This window comes from Bos taurus, chromosome 11, assembly GCF_002263795.3.
Source record: "Bos taurus isolate L1 Dominette 01449 registration number 42190680 breed Hereford chromosome 11, ARS-UCD2.0, whole genome shotgun sequence".
NCBI classification, from domain to species: domain Eukaryota; kingdom Metazoa; phylum Chordata; class Mammalia; order Artiodactyla; family Bovidae; genus Bos; species Bos taurus.
Window position 1 is genome coordinate 10,657,000 of NC_037338.1, and position 18,430 is coordinate 10,675,429.

At 50.9% G+C, this 18,430-nt stretch overlaps 1 protein-coding gene across 3 annotated transcripts in view; it reads right to left on the minus strand.

Annotated features, from left to right (window-relative positions):
* Positions 1-10,900, minus strand: part of TET3 (tet methylcytosine dioxygenase 3) — a 112,203-nt gene extending 101,303 nt beyond the window's left edge. For 2 of the 3 annotated variants that reach the window (XM_024999366.2, XM_024999364.2), the window contains exons 1-2: positions 9,273-9,381; positions 7,746-8,472 (exon numbers count right to left, since the gene is read on the minus strand). In XM_024999366.2, the coding sequence (XP_024855134.1) occupies positions 7,746-8,048 (303 nt within the window). In that variant the 5' untranslated portion in view covers positions 8,049-8,472; positions 9,273-9,381. Of the gene's footprint in view, positions 1-7,745; positions 8,473-9,272; positions 9,382-10,478 lie in introns of those variants that run through there. The other variant, XM_024999365.2, reaches the window with a different exon arrangement.
* Positions 10,901-18,430: the final 7,530 nt, after the last annotated feature.

The following is an 18,430-nucleotide window of genomic DNA, read 5'->3' on the forward strand; positions in this document are numbered from 1 at the left end:
TCTCAAACATGCACTCAGTCTACCTGCTTATAATTGCTATGCTCTAATATTGTCACCCAGCTTATTTAACTTCTATGCAGAGTACACCATGAGAAACGCTGGGCTGGAAGAAGCACAAGCTGGAATCAAGATTGCCAGAATTATCAATAACCTCAGATATGCAGATGACACCACCCTTATGGCAGAAAGTGAAGAAGAACTAAAGAGCCTCTTGATGAAAGTGAAAGAGGAGAGTGAAAAAGTTGGCTTAAAGCTCAACATTCAGAAAACTAAGATCATGGCATCTGGTCCCATCACTTCATGGCAAATAGATGGGCAAACAGTGGAAACAGTGTCAGACTTTATTTTTCTGGGCTCCAAAATCACTGCAAATGGTGATTGCGGCCATGAAATTAAAAGACGCTTACTCCTTGGAAGGAAAGTTATGACCAACCTAGATAGCATATTCAAAAGCAGAGACATTGCTTTGCCAACAAAGGTCCTTCTAGTCAAGGCTATGGTTTTTCCAGTAGTCATGTATGGATGTGAGAGTTGGACTGTGAAGAAAACTGAGCACCGAAGAATTGATGCTTTTGAACTGTGGTGTTGGAGAAGCCTCTTGAGAGTCCCTTGGACTGCAAGGAGATCCAACCAGTCCATTCTAAAGGAGATCAGTCCTGGGTGTTCTTTGGAAGGAATGATGCTAAAGCTGAAACTCCAATACTTTGGCCACCTCACACAGAGTTGAGTCATTGGAAAAGACTCTAATGCCAGGAGGGATTGGGGGCAGGAGGAGAAGGGGACGACAGAGGATGAGATGGCTGGATGGCATCACCGACTCAATGGACGTGAGTCTGAGTGAACTCTGGGAGTTGGTGATGGACAGGGAGGCCTGGCGTGCTTCGATTCATGGGGTCGCAAAGAGTTGGACTCGACTAAGCGACTGAACTGAATAAAAGTTCTGCACATTCCCCGACACAAAGGAACTAACTCCCTCTTCCACATAGGACTCATCTTAGCCTGAGTTCCCCTACTTATTCATTTCCAAGCTGAACAACCATCTTTTTCAGTTGCCTTGCATGTGACCACTTTGACAGAGCTCCTAGAGACAGGCTTTCAACACACCTTTTAGAGTTTCAGCTCTTCCTACCTGCTGGGAAGCCAGGGATCCTTACTTGTACATTTCTTTCTTTTTTAAAAATACGTGCAGGACTTTGGATTTACCCCGATTAAATTCTGTTGAGTTTTGCTGAATCCCACTCTTCCAGACTGCCCCAATCTCCTTTACCCGTGTTTCACCATTTAGCTTCAATATCGCATCACCACTACTACTGCGACCACACACCTACCCACTGATCATACCTGCTCCTACCTACATCCGAGCTAGAGGGCACACATCTCTTCTGCTCCTAACCCTCCAGGCCCTTCCATGAAACCCAGAGTTCTATGGATGTGCTCCTGCCATTCCCAGCTACCACGAGCTACTACTCCCTCATGGGCCTCCCATGTCCCAAGTCAGGCTGCTGAGCAGCAAACATCTTCTGAGAGCCCTTTTCCAACTGTTCTCAGAATACACACATACACACACTCATAGACACACACGCACAAGTTCTTAAAGGGTTACTGATAGCTCGTAAGACTAGACTGAAATGGACTCCAGAAAAACAAGAAGAAACATGGAGTAAATCTCAAGATGTTCTTGTCTCCCTGGCCTACAGGGTTAAAAATAGGTTGGGTCACCCTCCTTACTCTTGTTGGCAATGGGAGTACTTTACCTGTGTTCATCAAGACTTGTTTCTGTCCCCTTTTCCACGCCTTACCCCCTTCTCCACTCACAGAAGTGCCACAGACCGGCTCCTCAAACTCTCAAGGACATACAAATCACCTGGGAATGTGGTTCAAGTGCAGGCTCTCATTCAGTAAGTCTGATGCAAGGTCTGAGAGTCTGCATTTCTAACAAGCTCCCAGGTGATGCTGATTCTGCCAGTCCACTGATCAGCAAGGTGGAAACATGGTTGTAATCCATTCAGGTCCCCTAAGACTCAGGTGAGCAACGTGCAGTCCTAGTGAGTGCCCATCAACTCAGCTCTCATCTGAGTCAGAGGAGTTCCACTCTAACTACACATTAGATATACCTGGCGGAGCACCAGCCCAATTGGAGTCCTCCCCAGAACAACCAAACTACTGACAGAATCCCTAGAAGTGGGATCCAGGTGATCCCAACATAGAATCCCTGATCCATACTGGTTGGTAAAATTCTGAACAGGGTAATTATACCTGTGTCCGCTTCAGAATGCTGCTGTTGCTGCTAAGTCGCTTCAGTCGTGTCTGACTCCGTGCAACCCCATAGACGGCAGCCCACCAGGCTCCCCTGTCCCTGGGATTCTCCAGGCAAGAACACTGGAGTGGGTTGCCATTTCCTTCTCCAATGCATGAAAGTGAAAAGTGAAAGTGAAGTTGCTCAGTCGTGTCTGACTCTTAGCGACCCCATGGACTGCCACCTACCAGGCTCCTCCGTCCATGGGATTTTCCAGGCAAGAGTACTGGAGTGGGGTGCCGTTGCTTTCTCCGCCTCTTCAGAATGACTTTAGATAAAAAACTGGCCCTCTGATCTATGACGCTAGAAGGAAGCACTATCATTTATTTGCAGAAATCCAGGCCCACTGGTTTGACTTGAATTGCTTTGTAGAGAACCACAGGGATCCCCGAGCCCACCGTTTGTCTTTCTAAATCTCATGAACCACCTTTTAAAAAATCTGCTCGTCTAGGACTTCCCCGGTGGTCCAGTGGTTAAGAGTCTGCCTGCCAATGCAGGGGACAGGGGTTTGATCCCTGATCTGGGAAGATTCCATACGCCACAGAGCAGCGAAGCCCATGCGACACAACTACTGAGCCCACGGGCCCTGGAGCCCATGCTGCACAACAAAGAAAGCCACTGCAGTGAGAAGCCCATGCGCCGCGACTGGAGAGCAGCCCCCGCCCACCACTAGAGAAGAGCCCGCACAGCAACAAAGACCCAGCACAGCCGTAAATGAAAAATCACTAATTTAGAAATCTGCTCTTGAATGGTCAAAAACTGACACTGGTTTACAATTTCCAGCATATCTTTGAAAAACTGAACTTTCTACCTGTCTCTGGTCTTCCGGCTCTCTCCCAATCATCATGTAATTCCACAATGATGCCATTCCATGGGCATACCTGAAGGTGTATAGTAGGGAGCTGATAACTCAGATTCAGGTAGGGTAGCTGTCTCTCCCTCCCTAACCACACATGCCATGGTTTATCCTTTCCCCAGTTTATAACAGTTTATACAGTTTATACCGACACAACAGGGACCTAGGGGCTTCTCTTTGTCACCAGTTCTGCTCCAAAGGCTTCTCTCTGTCACCAGTTCTGCTCCAAACCCTTTCCTTCTGTGTTGTACTGGGAACATATAAAAGACTATTATTGTCTTGAGCATCTTCCACCATCTCAGCACATTCTGGCCACTGGACTCTCTAATATTCTTCTTAAAGGGTCAGACTACCGTTGACTCGCACCCCCTTTCCATGTAAAAAGCATGATCTTTCACCATCTGTACTCACCAGACAGCTGCCCAAGCAGCCACACAGATGGTCCAGCTCTTAGCCCCCACCACCTTCCTCCTTGGGGCCCCATTTGGGACTGCTGAGTCAGCATTTTCTTTGTATAAAGCAATCCTATCCCTCCAGCTAACTTCCCTTTTAGAGTCTGTAGCCATGGGGTTTAAAACTGTTTACATCTGAAAAACAATTTTCTGAAGTCTACGGCCAACATCACTCCTTGCCCAGGTGTCTCCCTGGATTCACAAATGCTGAGATGGGCTCCCTGTCTCTAAAGAGCCTCATCACTTCTACTTTACCAATCAATTCTCCCTTCGCTGGTGGGAACTGCTACCCTCCTGATAGCATCCCCCACCTCACCCCACCCACAGCCCATCTTCAGGAAGACAGAGCCAGGAGCAGGTGAGGCAAGAATTGGTCAGGTGTTCCGATACTGTTGAGAGATCCCAAATTCCAAAGTATCTTTTCTCAACACGGGCCTAGAGCTTTGTTTCAGCCACGAAATCCACCTGGCTGAGGGCTAGACACACCATATATATTTCTATTTCTCACTCATGCTTCTAACCTCATGTATACACACTTCCGGGAAGTTTTTTTTTACAAGGAGTTTTTCTCCTACCCTCTTTATCAAACTTTCACTTCCCTCACCCATGGGCAGCTTTTTGGTCAGGCCCTGGGCCACACCAGCTCCTCGCTCCTGGATGTCCAGTCTCCTCCCCGAGGAAAGAGGCTGGCAAACTCCTCCCTCCTCTTGCCTGGCCCCACAGTTCTATGAGTAAGCTGGAATGTCTTGAAATAAACATTTAATAAACAATTACAGCTCAGAGACTAACATATATAATTTTTATGCATAAAGATTAATTCTCTTCTAGATGTTCTAGGAATGTTTTGTCACCATGCACTGATTACCTACCATGTACTAGACATTCTGCATATTTTATCTCAATTAATCCTCACAAAGAAGGGTTACCCCATCTGACATGTGAGGGGAAAAAAAAAAAGAAAACAATGCTCAAGAGAATAAGCAGCATAGCACTTACTTTGGGCTCTGCATCTCCACACTCACCAGAGCCTACTTTTCTACAAGCCACCACTCAGGTAAAAAAGGATGAGGAAGTCAAACAGCCTCTGACATCAGCCTAGGATCTAAAGCCTTCCTGGGACTAGGAAGGAAGACCACAGCTGCAGAAATGAACTCCTGCAGGCGTGTTACCCAGAGGCGCGAGTAGTCACTTACCTCTGTGGTGGACAGGAACAGGCCTGGGAGTCGCCTCTAGAGTTAAAATATGGAATGTCTCTGACTAGAGGGGCTCTGTAGCACCACCTACCCACACTGGGTAAAAAAGTGAGGAGCAGGGAAGGAGACAAGAAAATCAAGATAAGGTTCCCCCTCTTACATGATGACACAAAGCAGCTGTCAGCAGACAGCTCTGTGTAAGTCCCAAAGGAAGCTGGAGGAGGTGGAGACAGGATGGACATGCAGAAAGGATGCCCAAAGGGGAGACACTGAGAAGCATGGATGCAGGGAGAGGGCCTGACCCCCAGGAGGCTCCTGGGACGCTCTGTCTTGTCCCACCTGAAGAGCAGGGGCTAAGATCTAAAGTTCTGTTCCCAAGGGATAGGTTTCCTCCTTTCCCAATCTCCCAAATCCTGGGACATGTCCCCTCCTTTACATGGCCGCTCAGACCTGGTGGTGAAGGTCCCAGCAGTCCCCTAGGGGCTGTAAATGCCGGGCTGGTTCCCTGGGCTCTCACTCAGGAACAGCCTAGAGGGCCTGTCAGCTTTGCCAGCGATACATTTGTCAAATGCAGTATTGCCTGGACAGTGGTTCCCACGCTCTTAGCCTTCACAGACCAATTAAAAAAAAAATTATGGTGAGAGACACTAGTTACTATTCTGTATTTTGCCAAGACTGTTCTTTAGATAAAAATAAAAAAAAGATCTACTTTCTATCAACACTTCCATTCCATAAAAGAAAGTATATTTTCAATCATCAAAAAAGTAGAAAGTACCTATCCCTAAAACAAAGTTCTGGTCTTTAAGTCAAACAAAGTTAGCTTCAAGACAAAGCTCACTCCATTGTCCCCTTCCCATGGTTTCTGCAGAAACCCAGAGAACTTGTCATGGGGCCGCACTGGTCCACAGATAAGCGTGTGGACCCTCTGTCTGGGGGGAACCACAGGACACCAGCTGCGTTTTCCCCAATCCTGTGGGCCTTGAGAGTCAGCCGGCCGTGGCAAGGTCCGCAGAGACGTAAACATCCAGGGGCTTGACTCTAAGCCTCAGCCAAGCCAGATTCCTCCTCTCTTAACCGCGACCACTGGCAATCCAGGGCAGCAGCTTACACACAAGGATGACAGGCCCCTGGCTAGACTCCCAGCCCCTTCCATTCAGGTGCACCTCCTTGATGCCAAAAGAAGAACTTAAACACGGTTCACAAGAGCCACGCATTCTAGGAACATCCAGCCCAGAAAGCTCATCCCCCAGGGTTTGAGAGGAATGAAGTGAGAGGAAGGCAGCAAAGAAGGAGATAAACCCTAGAAGGAAGCAAGCAAAGGAACCAAGCCTTACAAAGTAGACGGGGCATGTCCTCCTTATACCGAAATAAGAGCTCTCATGCCCAGGAGTGAAGCCTACCCCTGGTCCCACCCCACCCCTCTTTCAGAAACGACCCACAGGGCACTGGGCCAGCAGGATACCAACTCCCCCGTAAACAGCAGCAACATAAAGGGGCTGCACACAGTCTCCCAGGCTGGGGTGGGGAGCTGCAGATGTGATCCAGATGTCTGCTTTAACCTTAGACTGGGGAAACAGGGCACCCATCCGCTATCCCTGGGCCGTGATATGCAGCTTCCACAGGGAGCAGACAAGAGAAGGAGAGAAGGGGCAGAAACATCCCAGCAACGGCCACTTTCCTGACCCAAACACTTGGATCTTTCTTCCCAGCCACAAGACCACGGCCCCACCAAACTGGCGGCACAGCTCCGACACTCAGCGGTCAGGGAAATCCCAAGTGCGAGGCGCCAGCCCATCGAAGCCACAGGTGCCCCGGCTCCCAGAAGCACAGCGGTTTCCAGCCCAGCTGGAAAGGGCTTCAAAGGCCAAGAAGCACAGCCCCTCCACGTCCCCAGGGAGAAGACAGACTCAGAGAGGGAACCTGAGTCGTCCGATCCTTTGGACAAATCAGGGGCAAAGCGGGGAAGCCCCACGGACAGCGCAGGCCTCGGTCTCTGTCCAGCGCGAGTCCCGCTGCCTGAAGCGACCTCGGCCGCTACAGCTCTCCTCCCAAGCTGCTTCACTTCACTCGTCCCTACTTCTGCCAACTCTCGGCTGTGGCGGCTGCCACCAGCCTCACGGCCAGCAACCCACCACCGGCATGCAAAGGAAAGACGGACAGTGCAGTGCCACTGCCTCTCCTCTCCCCTCTCTGTTCTCATTCCAACTCCTCCTCCCCTCCCTTGCCCTCCCAACTCCCAATTAAGGGAGTACTCCTTCCTGGGGTTGACAGCATCTCAAACACACATCATTCATTCATTCATTCAATTAGCATCTGAGGGCTTCTGACGCACCAAGGAACTGAGCCAGGTCCTAAGAACACAAGGCATAAAAAGTCCTTGACCTCAAGAAGTACTGTCTAGCGTGGGAACTCAAACCATGGGTTTCTCATTGAATTCCCAAACATTTTTAGGTACCATCCCCAAAAGGATGGCACCCAAAAAAAGATTTAGGGAAAGAAACATCCCACTCCATCAGGGCAGCGTAAGACTACCCTATCACTCCAAATTTTTCCTTCCAAACCCATCAGCCTCCATCCCTTACCTGACACCATCACTCCCATATCACCCAAGCATTAGCATGACCTTGAAATATATCTGAGGCTTCAACCAGACAAAAAACTTCTAAAGATAAAGCTGGATACCACTGTCCCAAGTCAAATGCAAACATCCGGGATGAGAGTGCTAGCTCAAAGCCCTGTGCAACCTGGTTACCCTCCCACCAATTGTAAGCGCGGCAAACTAGCCCGAACCAGCTTCTAAAGACAGCTATGCTCCTATTCACAGCCCTCACTGAAAGTTGGACCTGGAGGATCAAAACGGGAGAATGGCTTAACGGTCTTCAGCAAGACTCTTGTAAATGCAGCACCCTCAAGGAAGAAACAGGGCTGTCAAGCAAGACCCAACTTACCTCCTTGAGAAGCCCCACTTTTTTCTTCAGCACCTCACACTTGCGCAGTTTGCAGATTTGGTGTGTGCGGCGGTTGGTACAGCTGGTGCAAGCCCCACAGTTTTCCAGCCGCCGGCAGGGCTCACAAGTACCACACCGCTTCCGCTTCTTCCGCCCATCTCCACCCCCTCGGAGTTGGGGTTCAGTCCCGGCCACTGGAAGCCCAGGCCCCTGGTAGCCCGCTACCATCACCTGGCCCTGAGGGAAGTCATAAAGGCCTGGCAGGTCCGGCTGGACTGCCAGGGGCACCTGAAACTGACTCATGACGTTGCCAGAGGTGGGGGCATAGGTGCTGGGGCAGAGCCACAGTCCAGCTTCCTGCCTGCAAAGGCCACCAACAAGTCCTTCTTCCTAAAGCAGTCAAAATCTACAGAGCGAAGGCAAGTAGCTCCAGGCTGCGGGACGGGCACCTCTTCTCAACCCCTCTTCACCTCCTCTGCAGCAGTCTGACAGGACTCAGTTGGGGGCCACTCTCCCACCTGCTGGGGCCCGGGATCTGGGGGAGGACATCAGCGGCAGTCCCCAGAGAAGGGATCATCTTGGCTGGGTGGGCTCTTCACCCTCACCCACCCTGGACCCAGGCATGAGGTGGGCAGGTGGGTGTGTGACGGGGGCAGGGTAGGGTGAGGAGGTTCTCCTCCGGCTTTTCCTCTCCCGGGTCAGAATGATGGAGAAGGCAGCGCGCAGCCTGGAAAAGAGACAGAAAGGGGAAGCGCATCACTCGGGGCTGGGGGACAACTTTCACTCTTTCTGTTACCTCTTCCTGCTTCTGGGAAAAGAGAAGTTGGGGGAAGACAACGGGCTTGCTCTCATGAAATTCTGTCCAGAACCTCTGGCAGGGCACACTGGCCAACCCGCTCCCTGATGGAGCAGGATGAGGGCCTGACGGGGTGTTAAGGAAACCTGGACAGCGAATTTAAGGGGACGGTCAAGGTGAGATGTCTAAGAAAGTTGTCCTTTTCCCCACCCCCACAGGCTTGGGAGACTTTTGCCAAAATTCCCACACGCCCCTCACTGGAGGTCGCTGGGCCTTCCCCAAGGGAGCACAGCTTTCAAAATAAAGTTTGCCGAGAGCTTCACTCGGCGGGGCTGCCCAGGCGTCCCGGGCAGAGGCGGCCTGGAGTGGGGCGCGCCCGGGGTAGCCCGCGCCGGCCGCCCAGCCTGCGGGCCGGACCCTGGAGGGCGGCCCGCTCCAACGAGGGGGCGCGGGGAGGGGGGCGCGCTCCGGCTCAGGCCCGGCCGCGCGCGCGCAGCCGCTCGGGCTCCTTTGTTCTGGGGCCTCGGCCGCTCGGCTTCGGCGGCTCCGCAGCCCCCGCCCCGCCCCGCCGCCCCCGCCCGGCTCGGCTACACTATGACCCGCAGCACCCCCGCCTCGTCTCCCGCAACAAAGTAGCGGGGCCCCCCCGGACCGTCCCCTCCCCTGCGGGCCCCCCCCCCCAGGCCTCCCCTCCCCCACTCCGGAGCCGGAAAGGCACCGACTGCACCGACCTGCCCGCCGCCTCCGGGGCGGAGCGCACAAAGGGGCAAAGTTTCCCGGCCCGCGCCGCCGCCACCACCGTCGCGGCCGCCGCCGCCGCCGCCTGGGGCGCCCGCCTCCTGGAGCGCCTGGCCCGACCGAGCTCGGCGCACGGAGCCCCCCGCCCGGGCCGATGAGGGGACGGCGCAGGAGGAAGGAAGAGGCAGCGGCGGCCGCGGCGGCAGCAGCAGCAGCAATGAAGGCGTCCGCGGGACTCCCCGCCCCCCGCGCGCCGCGGCACGTGCTCGCCCGGGGACTCCCCCGCCCGGGAGGGCGCGCACGTGCGGCCCCGCCGAGCCCCGCCGGCCCCGCCGCCGCCCCCTCCGCCGGGCTCGGGGCTGCGCGAGGGGGGGAGTTCCGTGGAGGGGGAGGGGACGGTGCGGGCGGTCCTGAAGTGGATGGGGGCAGGGCCCGGCCCGGACGCCGCGCCTTTGCACCTGCAGTACCTCCCCTCCCCCGCGGTCGGTCCTCCCGGGACCCGGCCGCCCTCCTCGGGTTGGCCGCCCCCGCCCTCCGGCGCTTCTGCAGCCGAGCGGGCACGGCGGGCGGCGCGGGGTGGGGCACGCGGAGCTCCCAGCCTAGGCCCTCGGCCGAGCCGGCCTCGGTGTCCCCACTTCCTGCCACTCCCTGCGGGCCGAGCGGCCTGGGACGGCCCCAGTGCCCCTGGGAGTCCTGAACTCCGGGCCCCACTGACCCCCCTCTCCTGGCCGCCGCTCGCTCATTCCGAGGCAGGACAATGGGGGACATCGCGCGTTTGCGTACCGAGTCAGCCTAGCGGGCAAGGAGGGGATACCCCGCGAGCAGAGGCCAAGGGCCAACCGGCAGGAACCTTCGCCGGGATCGCAGCCCAGCGCCCTACCCAGGCGGACCCCGGGGCCCTGCCATCGCGAGCCTCCCCTGCGCCGCTCTCGGCTCTTTCGCGTCGAAAACAAAGACTAATCCGATACCCCCGCCCTGCCTCCCAGAGGAGGGGGAACGGGCGCGTCGCGGAGGGTAACCGAGGAGGACAGCGTTCAGGAGGGGCTCGGACAGCCTCCGAGGGGTCGAGCCCTATAACCCAGCGCAGACTTTGAAAAGTCACCCCGGGCTGTTTTCCAGCCAGGGGGCAAGGGGCAAGGCATAAGAGTATTTCTAAGTTGCCGAACATCCCGTTCTCTCTGCTGCTTTTTTCATCTCACCTGTTGTTCAGGCCAAGTTGAAATTCCAGGTTAGATTAATTCAGCTCCACCCATCTGGCCACACTGCCAGGCTGGTCCCCGAAGCTACCTTCCACCTACCTGGGTTGCTGGGGAGAAGGGTGGGTCTCTAACACAACACAACACACACACACACACACACACACACACACAGGCAAGTTCTGGCAGAAACATCCACGGGAGGACTGGCCTGACCAGTTTGGGCGGTGTTCACCGAGCCAGGTACCTGGCAGGCGTCACCACTGGGCTGAAGCTAACGACTCAGCCAGAACTGGAAAAAGAGCATTCGGCCGCTTATTTAGAAGAAGAAAAAAGTAATTGATCTCAAGCAGCGCTGTCCAGAAAGCCCTAGGCGGTAGGAGAAGCCCGCATTCTGTCTGGAACTTCCCTCCCCACAGACCTAATTTTGACAGCCTCCTTGAGGGGCCAGGTTGTCAGCTGTGGGGAGGGTGTGAACATGGCTCCAATACCTACTTCCTACTCCGGCCTTTGAGAGTAGGAAAGAATTTCTGTTCAGGGAAGTTAAGACTGGAACTGAGAAGAGATACCAGTGGAGTGTAATTTCCAGTCAAACAGAACAGTTTGTGGGCTTGTAATTGTTTTTAATGTAATGAATGCTTAATGTTTTAAATATTTTATTTTTAGTAAAAATTATATATATTAAAGAAAACACAGGAAATAGAGAACTAGAAGACAAAAATAACCTCAATACAACATTTAACCGTTTGCTATATTTCCTTCTAGCATTTTCTGTCTTTAGAGTATTTCCTTTTTTTAAAAGATGGCTGCACTCACACTGGTTATGCAATTTGTTGTCCACTTTTTACTTAACATTATATTGAAAGTATTTCCCTATTTGATAGACAATCTCCAGATAGTGTGATAATGAAGAAGGGGGCGAACTGTGGGTTCCAGACCTGGCTCTGGCACGTAATAGCAGAGTGACCTCAGACTCATCAACTCTGAAGGAATCCACATAAAATACTTAACACAGTGCTTAATAAATAACAATTATTGTTAAACCCATATAACAACTTTCTGAGGTAGGGCCTATCTTGAAACCCACTGTACAGGTAAGGGAATAGATTAATTTGCTCAAGGTCACTCAGCTAGTGAACTGTAGACAAAATTTGAGCCTGGCATCTTTCCTCTTGTTTTCTGTCTTGGTGAATGGCACCAGCAATTCACTGTGCCAGTTCACTCTTCACCAGCTATATATGGAAGAGGCATTTCACAAAATCCTCTGGCTTAGGTAACAAGGTGGATGAGGGCCCCACTCACCAAGATAGAGTACAGGAGGCACCGGGGACATCTGTGTGGCACGGAGGAGGCTAGGCTTGGGCTGGAAACACATGTGGGCCCCAACAGGTAGCAGCTCAGGAGGCCTCACGTTTGGAGGAATGGACATGGAGAGTGAGAGGGAAAGGCAGCCAGGCCAGAGCCCTGGCAAACACCAGCTCGTGAGGGACAGCAGCTGACAAGAGGCCAGCAAAGAAAGGAGACAGAGGAGCAACCAGAGAAGCGGGAGGGAAACCGGCCGCCCACCAGACAAGCTCCCAGTCTCCCTCTGGAAACTTCTATTTGAGCAGTCTTGTCGCTCATTCCGTCTGCCTAACCCTTCCCACTTTAACCCCTTCCCAGTTTCTCCTTCTACCTGCCAAATTCCCATTCATTCTGCAAGTCTCTGCATAAATGCCAGTTCTTACATGAAACGGCTTCCGGCTCCTCAGGCTCCGAGTCCCGCCCACTCTCTCCAGAAGTTTGACGCTGCCTCCCTAGAAACAGTTATCTTACCTGTATTGTAATCGTTTGCACATTTCCCTCCTAGTTACTATGAGCCCTTGGAAGGTTGGGACCCTGTCTTTTCACCGTTGTAACCCTAAACCTAGACAATCAATATATGTTCAGTGCAGAAAGGAGGTCAGGAGAATCTGATGAATGAAATATCCTGGTAACACCGAGCACCCACAGGCTTCCGAGGTTTATTCCTGCTTGCCTTCCTACCTGCAGGAACCCTTCAGGGGCCCCTAAGATAAAATCCAAATTCCTCAGGCCCTGCCTTCCCAGGGCTGCAGCCTCCTGTGCTGACGGGTTATTCCTACTAGACCAGCGCTCAGGGCAGTAGAGCAGCTGGGACCGGCGTGGAGGTTGCCCGCGAGCCTCTCCGTCTCCAGGCAGCCTAGAAGCTAAGTGCGGTCCCTGATGCGCAGCATCACCGACACCTGGGCACTTGTTAGAAATGCAAGCTCTTGGACCCCACCCTAAACCTACTCAGGCAGAAACTCTGGGGGTGGGGCGCAGCGCTCTGTTTTAACAAGCCCTTCCGGTGTTGCACCCTCAACTTTGAGAAGCGTACGAGAAGCTACTTCAGCACCTAGGCGCCGACCAAGATCACGCCGGAGGCGCTTAGAGGAGGCGGACCCAAGGAGGCTCCATTTATAAACCGGCTTGGCGGGCCCCACCCCTAGGGGCCGGGGGCTGAACCTTTTAGGCAATCGCTCAGATACGGTCAGGACCTGGTTGCGCCGCTGGCCCGAGGGTTAGAAAGGGAAATACCGTCTGGAGAGGCAAAAGCTTAAAGGACTGCTGGCACTACATAATTGGCAGGGGGCGTTTCCCTGGAGAGGGATAGAGGTGGGGCTGGGGAATAAGTAGGGCTTCCATTGATGAACTGAACTGAATTCAGCACTGAGCAAAGGGCACAAGAGGTATAATTGGATGTGCGCGCGCGGTTCTTCCGGAAGGCACTGCGTGGAAGCGCCACTGCTGGGTGGTTGCCCAACCAGCAAATGATTGAGTGTGACTGACCTCCTCTGAGGCATTTGACGGCACTCCTTCCCTTTTAGGTAATAAGCAATTTGTCCTATTTGAAGAATGAGCTTTGTATTATGGGACCTTTTGCAGAAATGTAAATACACTCCAGTGTCCACACTTTAGCTTGGTTTTAAAGACTGAAGGCATTGGGAAGTTCATTTTATGTTTCTTCTTTGGTCATGTGTTGGTTAAAAACATTATCAATTTATATTTGCATAGACCTTTCCTTTTTCCTTTCCATACCCTTTCTCAGTCTGTTTGAAGAGTATACCAAATGTGTAAATGTAACTTTCCTTCTCTTTCTATGACATAGTTATTATGTGTGTGTGTGTGTGTGTGTTTTAGTCACTCAGTCGTATCTGACCCTTTGCGACCCTATAGACTGTAGCCCGCCAGGCTCCTCTGTCCATGGAATTCTCCAGGCAAAAATACTGGAGTGAGTAGCCATTCCTTTCACCAGAGGATCTTCCCGACCCAGGGATCAAACCCTAGTCTCCTAAATTGCAGGCAGATACTTTACTATCTGAGCTACCAGAGAAGCCTGTTGTTACTTTAACCATTTTCAGATAAAGGAACTAGGCCTCAAAGAGGTAATTTTTCCAAGGTCATCCACTACTAAATGGCAGAATTAGGCCTACAGTCGGGGGGACCTTTGAAATTAGCCTACTAGTGCTAGGGCTATTCCGGAGGAAGAAACTGGCATTTTGCTCTTGGTGAAAGGGAGATTTGTTAGTGGATTGCTTTTGGACGTGCACTAGTCAGTGTGACATATGTAGACTATCTAGACTATGCTTTTGAATAACTCAGCAAATGCTTTCGTGTTTTTTAATCAATTAACGGCTGCACTGGGTCTTCATTGCTTTGTGCGTGCTTTCTGTAGTTGTGGGCCTACTCTTGGTTTCAGTGCACGGGCTTCTCTTTGCATGGCTTCTCTGGTTGCAGAGTACAGGCTTTAGAGCATGGGCTCAGTGGTGCATGGGCTTAGCTGCCACACGGCATGTGGAATCTTCCTAGACCAAGAATTGAACCCGTGTCCCCTGCATTGGCAGGCGAACTCTTATCCACTGTGCCACCAGGGAAACCCTGCTTTTGTGTTTTACAGCTATTTCTGTGAGTTCATTTTGAATTTAGGTTCAGTCAAATAGACTCCTTGTTCTACTCTTACAAGGAACATGCAAGTGTCCCCTTCATAATGGAAAAGAGATTAAATAACCTAAAAATATTCCAACCTAAGGGAACTGGGCAGGAGAATGGGAACTTTGATTGACTCAGAGATTCAAGATGCTGAATACCCAACAGGATCAGGATCAGTTAGGTTGTGGTAGAGTAACAAGCAATCCCCAGGTCTCACTGGTCTGACACAGTTTTATGTCTCCATCATGAAATATATCTTCTGGAGATCAACAGGAGCTCTGTTTTCCATAGCCACTTAGGGACTCCGGCTGCTGCAAGTAGACATGCTGCCTCCTCAACTCAGAAGGCAGGAAATGAGGGTGGGGCAAATTGAGCGTGAACTTTTAAAGCATTTACCTGGAAGTAACATAGATCACTTTTGCTCTGATTTCATTGGCCAAAGCAAGTCACAAGGGGCGGGGGAATGCCATAGGTGCAATGCTCTCATGTGCCTGGAAGGAGAAGCAGAAATACTTGGTTAATAACACTAATAGCTAATACATGGGGAAAAGCATGTGTGCGTATGTGTGAGATAGATGTGTGTGCCTTTGAGGTATGTGTTAATGCAATGAGTGCTGCCCATTTCTAGAGTGTTTCTGCCTCCTAGGGACATATATTTGAGATTTCCACTCTAATGGTTTGCCATTCCTCCCACTACACATGTTCAGAGATTTAGGCTAGGGTGAAAGAAACCTGAGTTGAGGGAAGCATGGTGGGAGAGGTAAGTGACAGTGGAGCAGACTCAGTAGAAATTAGTGTGTAAATAGAAAAAGAATCCAGGAAAGGAAGAGATTCAGGGTATATGTGTCATTAAGGGCCTGCCTCATAAAGAAAACTACTAAGACAGCATAGCTTTAGCAGAAGCATTTCCTGCTTCTTGCCATTCACTCCCCCTCATCCTTCCTGGCTAAACTCAGGTGGCACTCCAGGAAGCCTTTGATCTTTCAAGATTGAGCCCACCGATCACATCATGAGTCAGTCTGTCCCATCCACAGTGCAGTGGACAGGGACCATATCCTGCCCAGTGCCAGCTGCAGTCTGGGGTCTTGGAATGGAGGCAGAGAAATGAGCTGGAAGGCCTTTGCAGGATCCCAGGTGACAAAAAAACAATGGTCTCCCTTAGGGTAGTGGGAGTGGGGTAAAGAGAAGTATGTATAGGAGAGATTTAGAGAATCAAATAACAGGAAGGGACTGATTGGAGGAAAGGTGGCAAGGAAGTTTCTGGAAGAGTAGCAGGGTAGACAGTAGCATCAAGGGGCCCAGAGGAGGAGCAGGTTGCTACATAAGGTCAGCTAGGACATGTTCCATTTTGGGGCCCCTGTGGGACTAATCCATAGAGAGACCTGGAAGTAGTGCACACAGGGGCCGAGGTTCAGGAGTGGAGAGTGGCTGCACCCAGCTCCTAGATCTACTTCTTGGTTAAACGTCAACATTGAATCCTCAAACAGGGGAGGAAGCCACAGAATATATGTGTTGTATAAAAATCATGAATTCCTGAACTACAGATCCTGAGAATCCAGTTAGAGAAGAGCAAAGGTTTCACAGAAGGAGCTGAGCCTCCCTAAAAGATTGGCTCAACTTCCACCAGTTTGACTCATTAACTATTTCTATTTCTGTATGTTCCTCCCATCCCACTTCCTGCTGAGTAGGGGCCTACTTGTCCCATTTGAGACCTGAACTTGATATCAACTCCTTTTGTCCTTGAGACACCCCTTCCCCAAATCCTCTTATGGGTGAGGGTCAAGCCCCATTTATTCAAACTGTGCCATGCAGGGGGACAAATCCTCAAAAAAAACCCAGAGACTACATTCTTCCCACTCAGCCATTGCGATGCATAGGTGCTCTAAAGATTGAGAAGCTCTACCTTATTAATAGAAGTCTGCAAGGACTAGGGATAAGAAGGTTAGAGAGAAAAAGGACCCAGGTGTCCCTCAAGCTGGGCGAGGCATTCTTAGAAACACCTGCACTAACGGATCCAGTCATTCCAGGTCACTCTAACCTCGTTCCTGGGGAGCTCTTCTGTGTTCCCAACATTGCACTATGTATCTGCTAAACCAGGCAGGGGGTTATCAGCTTATGTCTCAGTCTTCTTGCCAATCTCTAGGACTGTCCTACTGGTGGCATGACTAGGTCATCACCTACATCCACCTGATGATATTCAGCCGTCTCAAACCACAATAAAACTTGAATTTGAATATCCAGCCTTTGGAAAGCAATCAAATTATGTATAGTGACTCAAAAGCCTGTAAGAGAGAAAGTGAACATTAAGGCAAAAGAAGCCACAGGGAACAAACAGATTGGCCATTCAAACAGGGATATGCAGCAGGTGAAGGGCACCTGATCGAGGCAGTGGTGGGCACTCAACAGGGCCTGCCTAGAACTACACCCAAGAGGAGCCTCAGAGCTGCTGGAAAAAGGAGGAAGAACAATTCAGGACAGGAAGTGTGGACACTCCCCCCATCCCCACTCCAGAAGCCTGGCTTAGAGCGCAGATTTACAAGCAGATGCTGATGTCTGTAGAAAAGTCAATGAGTAGGGTTTCTGGAGAACATCTCTGGTGCCTCTTGGCTGTGACAGCCCTCTTTGGACACAGGCAGGTAAATTCCTTCATGTGTATGCCAGAGATGCCAGGTTTATCTACTGTTTTCTGTGGGCTCTCCTGGGAGTTGGGCTCCAATATCAACCCCAAAAGGAAACCTCAGGATTAGGGTTGCCAGATTTAGCAAATAAAAATACAGAGCATCCAGTTAAATTCAAAAGTCAGAAACAACAAATAAGTTATTAGTGTATGTATACCCCACATACTACATGCCAGAACAACTCTACCCAGGATTGGAGTCTATACTCAAGGCATGGGGCCAGGGGAGCGGGCAGGGTAGAGGCATAGGGGTTGGCCTGAAAGAAAGCTTCTACCTGAGGCCCAGTTTCTATCCTAAGACCCACCCTGTTTTGTAATACAGAGTGGAAATGGGCTTTTGTTAGTTTTGGGGTGGGGCAGTCTTAGTTTGCTTTTTAAAAGTTTTTTCCTACGAAGTAGGAACTACCAACATGTTTTTTTTACATGTGTTGGTGAGGTGGTTCAAGGAATGCATACCATTAAAGTAGTTTTGATACTTCCCAGTCTGGTTCCTATAGGAGATGGACTGTTTCTTGTGTGAAAGTCTTAGTTGCCAGTCATCCCCATGAACTGTAGCCCACCAGGCTCCTCTGTCCATGGAATTCTCCAGGCAAGAATATTGAGTAGGTAGCCGTTCTCTTCTCCAGGGGATCTTCCCCACCCAGGGATCGAACCCAGGTCTCCCGAATTGGAGGCAGATTCTTTACTGTCTGAGCCACCAAGGAATCCTGGGCTGCTTCTTAGTCTAGACCAATAAAATCCTGCTTAACCAGAAAAACTGCTCTTACTTAAGCAGGCATTTATTCATTGAGACCTGTAGCAGAAAAATAGAACCATCTACCTGATCAAGCAATCAAAAAGTATTTCTAAGCATAAAATCAGTGAATCCTTCTGCATGTCAACAACCCAAGTTAAATTATAAAGTCAGGGAAAATACTTACAAAACAAATGAAAAGAAAAAGTGTTATAGTGTTGATATATAATAAAAAAGACACCCACAAGGAGGGGGAGAAGGCAACACTCACAAAAGAAGAAATGCAAATGACCGGTAAAGATATAAAAAGTCCAGCATCATTAATTATAGCAAACTGACAGATCACAAAATGAAAATACATTTGACCCTTGAAAATACAGGAGGTTTGAATGAAGCAGGTCCACTTAACCTATATTTTTTGCAGTAGTAAGTACTATAGTTTTGGGCTTCCCGACTGAGCAACTTCACTTTCACTTTTCACTTTCATGCATTGGAGAAGGAAATGGCAACCCACTCCAGTGCTCTTGCCTGGAGAATCCCAGGGACGGGGGAGCCTGGTGGGCTGCCATCTATGGG